The sequence below is a fragment of the Ptychodera flava genome (genome assembly GCF_041260155.1).
Source record: "Ptychodera flava strain L36383 chromosome 23 unlocalized genomic scaffold, AS_Pfla_20210202 Scaffold_24__1_contigs__length_23054250_pilon, whole genome shotgun sequence".
NCBI classification, from domain to species: domain Eukaryota; kingdom Metazoa; phylum Hemichordata; class Enteropneusta; family Ptychoderidae; genus Ptychodera; species Ptychodera flava.
In genome coordinates this window covers 750,067-758,486 of record NW_027248278.1, presented here as the reverse complement: position 1 = coordinate 758,486, position 8,420 = coordinate 750,067, and the positions used below count along the sequence as shown (strand labels likewise).

At 37.3% G+C, this 8,420-nt stretch overlaps 1 protein-coding gene across 1 annotated transcript in view; it reads left to right on the top strand.

Moving 5' to 3' along the window:
* The first annotated feature begins 7,592 nt into the window (after positions 1–7,592).
* LOC139124629 (angiotensin-converting enzyme-like) overlaps positions 7,593–8,420 on the top strand; it is a 41,907-nt gene continuing 41,079 nt past the window's right edge. Inside the window, exon 1 of the mRNA XM_070690756.1 lies at positions 7,593–8,042. Within this exon, the coding sequence (XP_070546857.1) occupies positions 7,845–8,042 (198 nt within the window). The 5' untranslated portion in view covers positions 7,593–7,844. The remainder of the gene's footprint in view (positions 8,043–8,420) is intronic.

Genomic DNA, 8,420 nt, shown 5'->3' with positions numbered 1-8,420 from the left:
ACAAAACAAGGTAACAGTTATTGTAAAAGGTGTACATGTTACCTCACACTATTGATACCTGTATATCCAACGGACAGCCTTGGAGACGTGTTTGAAAGTTCCATTTATTATTGCACCTCAAGTATTATTTGTTATCATGATTGGCGGACACTCAGTCACGTGCCACGACGAAAGCAGTGATATAAAATGGTTTAGATAGCTTTCATTATTTACGGCCAAGGGTGGAAAGATAGGATTGGGGGTTAATCAAAAAATGATAAGCAAACAGGGGTTTCGCCAAGATGTTCACCACTTTAAATTTGGTCACACATACTTTTTTATGTATAATCATGTTTTTATTTACTAATTAAAGTCCGATACAGAGTTGCACTACGTTCATATTAGATCAAAAAGAAACATAACAATTCAGGCAATTGCCTAAAAAATTTATATAACAAATGTCGAATAAATCTACAGAACTATTAAAAGGACTTGAGTTTTAAGACAAAAGTTTTTTTTCAAAAATTCAAATAAATCTTATACTTGTTAATTCTCTGAATATGATAAGTGCAGAGCAGATATTCATAAAATAAACTGAAACACATCATTGATCAGGGGCTATGTGGATCGTTTTTAAAGTTTACTCATAAGGTAGTAGCTAATGAGTTATTTGGTCAGGGCGACAAGCCCCTACGTTGGTGATCGGCAGAACAAATTAATGAAGGGGATTAGGGAAGGCAATTAACAGATATAGACTGTTTTCTTTGAAATACTGTACAGAGATAGCTGAAAAGTAATAAGCACACAATAGACACATGTAAGGCTTGTATAATAAAAAAGTTTAATACATGACATTTATTGATCATATTCATAACTTCTAGACTAACATTGCTTCCCATACCTTGTGCTTGCTCGCGCTGCTTTGCGTTGATCTGGATTGCCCCACGTACGCACGTCTGATCCTAATCTTCCAATATAACTCATACATGTGGGACTAAGCATCTAGAGGGCAAAGGGGGATTTCAGTGGTGGAGAGAGGGCAGACCATAGGTACTGGAGGGCAGTAGACGGCACAGGGGAATTTCAGTGTTGGAGAGAGGGCAGACCATAGGTACTGGAGGGCAGTAGGCCTATAGGGCAAAGGGGAATTTCAGTGGTGGAGAGAGGGCAGACCATAGTAGGTACTGGAGGGCAATGGGCATCATAATTCAATGGGAGGGCATATTTTACGAATATGCCAGTAGCAGGGCAATTACAAACAACTCTACTTTCCCCCTCCGAATTTTCGGTCACGGTCAAAAATATTTAAAATCATTATACCAGTCTCCGAAACATGTTTTGAGATGATATTGTAAAATTGACAAATTTACCAATTTGCGGCACCTGATAATGCCCCGGTATTCTGTAGCTATAATTCTCTGACAGCAGAGGAATATACGACAAATGTATCAGTTGTTGATAATGTGCTTTCGGAATGATTCAACAAGAATCTGATGTAAATATAAGCCTAACATTTGCACAGGCTGATTTACACAAACTGTCAGGTCTTAAATAAAGAGCCCCTTTGACGAACGTACTTACATAATGTATTGTGAGTGTGTGAAACCACAGGCGACCCAAGTATTACTGAGTTTTTCACACTGTTTTCTCTATCATTTTCTCTTCTTTCTTCATGCTCTGAATGATCGGAATAAATAAAATAAATGGTTTATATAACCTAACCTAACCTAACCTGTGACTCTTTATTTATTTTACACTCCATTACAAGGACGTATATCTCTCATACACACATGCTGTAATTAATTAGTCAACACAACTAATTATGCTAATCCGTGGACTTATCAGGGATTTTACGGGTTGGTCAACATCGCGAAAGATAGGAATGGTTACTAAAACATTAACATCACTATCTTTCCGATGTTGACCAACCTTTATTTATTCCGATCATTCAGAGCATGAAGAAAGAAGAGAAAATGATAGAGAAAACAGTGTGAAAAACTCAGTAATACTTGGGTCGCCTGTGGTTTAACCTGTGTCAGTTGGACGTGTGACCAGACAATACCGAACTAACAAAGAACTAAATTAATTCGGTGACAGAGGGCTGGTCCAGGTTCGGTGGAACGCTGGTCCAGGTTCTGTACTAAACAATAGCCTATTAACACCCAGGCGACCCAAGTATTACTGAGTTTTTCACACTGTTTTCTCTATCATTTTCTCTTCTTTCTTCATGCTCTGAATGATCGGAATAAATAAAATAAATGGTTTATATAACCTAACCTAACCTAACCTGTGACTCTTTATTTATTTTACACTCCATTACAAGGACGTATATCTCTCATACACACATGCTGTAATTAATTAGTCAACACAACTAATTATGCTAATCCGTGGACTTATCAGAGGTTGGTCAACATCGGAAAGATAGTGATGTTAATGAAAAAGGAGTAACCATTCCTATCTTTCGCGATGTTGACCAACCCGTAAAATCCCTGATAAGTCCACGGATTAGCATAATTAGTTGTGTTGACTAATTAATTACAGCATGTGTGTATGAGAGATATACGTCCTTGTAATGGAGTGTAAAATAAATAAAGAGTCACAGGTTAGGTTAGGTTAGGTTATATAAAACCATTTATTTTATTTATTCCGATCATTCAGAGCATGAAGAAAGAAGAGAAAATGATAGAGAAAAACAGTGTGAAAAACTCAGTAATACTTGGGTCGCCTGTGTTTACACGTGTGACCAGAACACCGAACTAAACCCCGAACTATATCTTGTCTTCGGCTTGCGGTCATTACCGCAGTGTACGGTGTTCGAGCAAGAAGTTCTGTCGATCACGGCAGCAATTGGTCACAGGACAAAATCAAACCACTCATTTCTATCTGGAGTGGCGAAAACGTCATCCATATGATGGACGGTCGAGGTATGATTTTTTACGTCCATGGTCGAGGAATATGCAAGTTTATGAAGTGATCGCTGCAAAGACCAGGGAGACAGGATTCGAGAGAACTGCGGAGCAATCCCAAGACAAAATCAAACGGTTGTGAGCCAAATTCAAATCCGTGTCCGACAACAACCGTCGTAGTGAAAAAAAGGCAGAAAAACGGATGCCCCCCCCCCATCTTACTATCTAAACGTTTGTATTGCATTGGTGTTTATTTCGTTTCGGATATGTGTGAAATAGGATACCCATGTTACTATTCAATTGTTAGTGTTACAATAGTGTTTGTTTCGTTTAGGATAGGTGTAGGGAAGTTTATTTTAATGAGAACGATAGTGTTTTGTTTGTCTACGGTAAAAGGGTGCAGTGCGGGATTCATGATCGGACATAGGAAAGGGAAACATAAACTTGCTCGTTTTCTTCAACCTCAACTCATCGATCTTTATGGAATGGATATTGACATCAGGCGGGGTGAGGCCATCAAAATTCTCCTCTTCTTGTAAATGTCTTCGCCGAAGGTATCTCGATCAGTCGATTGAAACACAGTCCCTCCCCCAGTCCCTCCCCGCGATTGAAAACAAAAAGAGCGTAGACAGTAGCCCTGCATACGATGCTGTGTGTTCCCGACATTGTACGGCCTCCCACCACATCAGTAAAACGCCGGGGAAACACACAGCATTGTACGCAGGGCTATGTAGACAGCTGCTGTCAGATGTTTGTGTCCGCCATTGCGAGCTAGCAATTGTTCTCTGGTCCAGTGAATACCGCTGAGGACGCTTGACCCGATCTAAATTTATACCTTGTTGATAGACGTGTAGATGTGAGATCGCTTAGATCGCTGATGAGGAATATTACAGACCGACTTATCGGATACCCTCGGGTTTAAAAAAATACACGTGTACCGCGACTATAGTAGCTATGCGAGATATAAATTACACACAGGATCGTTAATATAATGGCTTTAATCAGCAAAATGCATGTGTATGCTGTGGTCGACTGTTATAAGAATGGTTTCGTCCACAGAACAAGGGAGGTGGAGAGATCAAGGAAAGACAACACACTCAGCAGGCAGCAAACACATTGAAAAACCACCAGTCTATGGATCCTCGCTATTTACCAAGAGAGATAGGAATATTGCAAATATTGAGAGGGACTTATCAACTTTGTTATCTCAAACATGTTGTTGTCCACTCGCAAGTCATTAGCAAGGGCGTTAACGCTAACTATGCAGGTCTGAAATTGAATGAAGATAAAACTTAGGTTATAAAATTAGATACCTGAAAAATACAAAAGATTGTGGTTTTATTTCGTGCTCAAACAAACCAATCAAGGCCGTAGAATTCTACTCCAGAAATGACAAAAATGAGATGAAAAAACATATAATGGGGAAATAAGTTTTTAAAAAAAGATGTATTTATTTATTTATTTATTTATTTATTTATTTATTTATTTATTCAGCTTTGACATAAAGTCAGGATGAGTCGCACAGGTGACTAACACCTATACAAAAGCAACCCTCCACAAAAGCACACATTTAACAAGTTACACATACAAAATTAAAAAATAGAAAAGTCAAACGCAGAATAAAACAATCCAAAAAAAACAACAAAAAATTTCAAAACAGAACAAAACAAAACAAAACAGAGAAATGAACAGAGACGGTAATTTTTACAATGGCACTTTCCCATCCAAGTACAAGTGTTATCAGGATAATTTTTTGTTTAACAGACCCGTGTAATGTTTTAATAAAATAGACTTGTATGACCTAACACTTGTTGAAGATTTGCCAGGAAAGGGCATTACACTACACGAGTAAAAAGTTCTGTTAAAAAACGAGCGACGAAAACATTCAGTTTTAAAAAGTGGCATCTTCATGGCAGTGTCATCAGGAGATTTAAATTGTGACAAACTGGCTTAAATTTAAATCATACATAACAATAAAACATTTAGCTAAAAAGACACAGTCATTTAATTCTCTCCTGTAGCTCAACGGGAGCAAATTCAATTTAATCATACGCTCTTTGTAATTCATCTCCTGGGGATATCCAAGAATATATTTTGTGGCTCTCCTTTGGACACCTTCAAGATGTAGCAATGATTGCTTAGTCGTGACAGCCCATGACTGGGATGAATAATCAAGAATACTACGAACAAGGGATAAATACAGTTGGAGTTTCATTTTAGTGGAACAGGTGTGGCCACATGTACGTTTAATCAGTCCCAGCACGCGGTTTGCTTTTGTAACAGATATATTGATATGCTTGTCCCAAGACATATTTGAAGAAACTTCGACTCCAAGATCACGGATGCTGTCAACTTTTTCTAGGGAAACACCACGCATTGAATAAATATAGGTAATGGGGTTGCGTTTTCTACTAATGGTAAGGAGCTTACATTTTTCAGCATTGAAAAGCATGCTCCATTTCTCACTCCATGAAACTAAATTGTTGATATCACTTTGCAGTTGTAGACAGTCAGAAATGTCGTTGATTTCATTGATACATTTGGAGTCATCTGCAAAAAGTGCAACCATTGTGTTTGAACTAACATGGTCTGGTAAATCGTATAACAAGAACAACATTGGCCCCAGTATTGAACCCTGGGGTACTCCGGACGATACATTACACCACTGTGAATTTGAGCCCTCTACAACAACTCTTTGTTTTCTATTTGACAAATATGCAGTAAACCACCGCAGTAAAGTGCCATGAAAGCCGAAAGATTTGATTTTGTGGATAAGAAGGTCATGTGGAACGGAATCGAAGGCCTTTGAAAAGTCGAGATATATTATATCGACTTGCCCTGACCGATCGAGGATTTTCCCTACATGATGAAATATTTGTACAAGTTGTGTAGTCGTGGAACGTCTTTTAGTGAAACCATGTTGCATATGATGGAGAAATGGTTCAATATGTGGATAAATGGAGTTAAAATTACATCTCTCGAAAACTTTGCTACAAATACACATCAAGGAAAAAGGCCTGTAGTTAATGACGTTTGATTTGTCAGACTTTTTGTGCACCGGAATAACATTAGCTGACAGCCATTCATCGGGTAGGGCACCTGTTTCTATCGATTTGTTGTATAATGAACACAATGAAGGTGCTAATTCATGTGAGCACTCTTTGAGAATTCGGGCCGGCAATTCATCAGGCCCGCTGGCTTTGTTTGTATTCAATGCTGGATGAATAGAAATTTTTTTTGAAAATTGCCAAAATTTTTGGCTTTGTCCAATATTTTACACTGTGTGTTTTGATGCTAGAAGTGCGAAAGATGTGTTACAGATTCATGATTTTTGTGGAAGGGGAAAGGTTAATAATAGAGATAATTGTGAGGAACAGTTTGTAAAATTGGGCATTGCAAATGATTGACGTTAAATCCATTGTTAAGCCTTGAGTCAGGGTGTATCTGTAATCATGATAAGATTTGGAAAAGCGTTTTTGAGTCGCGCTGAAGTAAATTTGGGGGAAGTACTCTTGTATTTTCATATAATACATCCAAAACTCGGTTAAATATCATGGCTAGGAATTTACCAACTTTTATAAAGACATTTCGTATACCTGGCTGTTGCTAGAGGTAAGAAAGGAAAAACAAGGTTGCTCAAATAAAGTTGACACCAAACAGCATTGGGAAAAACGATATTGGCAAACAAAGTTATTAAATATAATAACAAGGTTCTGTTTTTCAAAGAATTGATTAATGCCGAAATAATTCACATAGCAGACGTCTTCGAAATGGACATCTCATCTCGTCTACAAATTTGCATTTCAGATTTTCAAATATAAAGAAAGTGGTTTTAACAACTAAGGGCATTTAGAATGGTCATTCCAAAGTCTTGGTAGGTAATGAAACGAATACAAAGAAGGATCAATATATCTGACACGAGTACAATCCCCTTGGAGGCAATCTAGCCCAAGACATCATGTGAAAATATTCAACTGTGAGCCGTATTATGAAAGAGCGGCCTCTTCTAAGAATTTTGATTAAGAAGACAATGTAGGGAGATTTTAACATATGACAAATGTTAAATTTTCTTTCTTGTATGTCATTTACCGGTTGCTTTGAGTAAGACTTTTATTAGGTGCATTATAAAATGAAGGCACCTTAACATTTAGTTGTATAAAATTAATTGTAAACACGATTGGAACTAATTTGGAATAATTGGATTTTCATGTTTTTCAAATTTCTCAAAAGTGTAAGGTGCCATATAGTTGAATGTTGCAATATTGCAAATTACTCATAAACCAAGTGTGTAATATAAAAAGAAAATCAGATGAGATTACATTTGTAGATTAAATCGACATTACTTCACCATCCAATTATCTCAAATTAGTTCCAATCGTGTTGGTAATGAAGTGATCATCTTACCTTATGATGTATTTGGTTTATTGACACGGTTTATTCATGGACATCCTAAAGCATGTGACTTAGATAAGCCCACGTTACTGACGACAACTAAAGTCAATATTTGCGTACTTACTGCCCTTTCTGCAGTCAAATTAATTATTAATGAGAAAAAACAATATCCATATGTCTACTTAAAAATATCATAGAACGATAAAGATGAACGTTGTCAAAACCGACCAGTTTCTCTTGATATTGCACAGATAGTTACTATAAATAAGCACCCGTTGACAGGCAATATGAATACGAATCCCGTAACATGCAAGCAAACCGCCATAATGTTTTATATTTCAGACAAGTCCCGAAGTCGTCTGTGTTTGTATGTTGTGATGTATTATCTGCATACATAACATGCAAATCATCAATATTGCCTTATCGGATAAGAAAAGGCTATCTAACAGAAGAAATAAACCAAATAAACCAATGTCTTAAAGGGCCTTAAGACGTCGACTAGTTCATCACTGGAGGATTTGAGTACATTGGGTGCAGGAGTCTTGCCTGTTCGTGACCGATGTTACCATGTCCATCTTACTCTGGTTTTGCTGTATCTTACTGAGTTCTGTGACTGTTACAAGGACAAATTCAATTACAGACGAAGACGCAGCCCAGGGTTACTTGGCGGAACATAATTCCACAGCTGAAGAGGTGTACTATACTGCCACTGTTGCAGCATGGAATTTCAATACAAATTTAACTGATTACAACAATGAAGTTATGGTTAAGTATCGCTCTTTATAGATTTTACTTCTTATTAGATCACGAAGCAATTTGATAATTCATATCACGAAGCAATTTGATAATTCATATCTCAAAGCTGACCCGGAAAACGGAAATTTTTGCCAACGGTTTTCTGTGTGTTTTACAGGATATAAAATACGTCAGCAAACATGTGATCATCTGTATATGGTAGGACTTGTAATCATTTCATCTGTATATGGTAGGATTTGCAATCGTTTCAACATGTTCTCTGATGAGCTAGTCAATGTTGTCGTGAACGTCAATGTCGAATATGATCCTTTTTTCAACGTCGTCTTGTCACAACTTTATTTCGTGACTTCGACAAAACTTTGACTTAATCGCATTGTCAAACTAGAA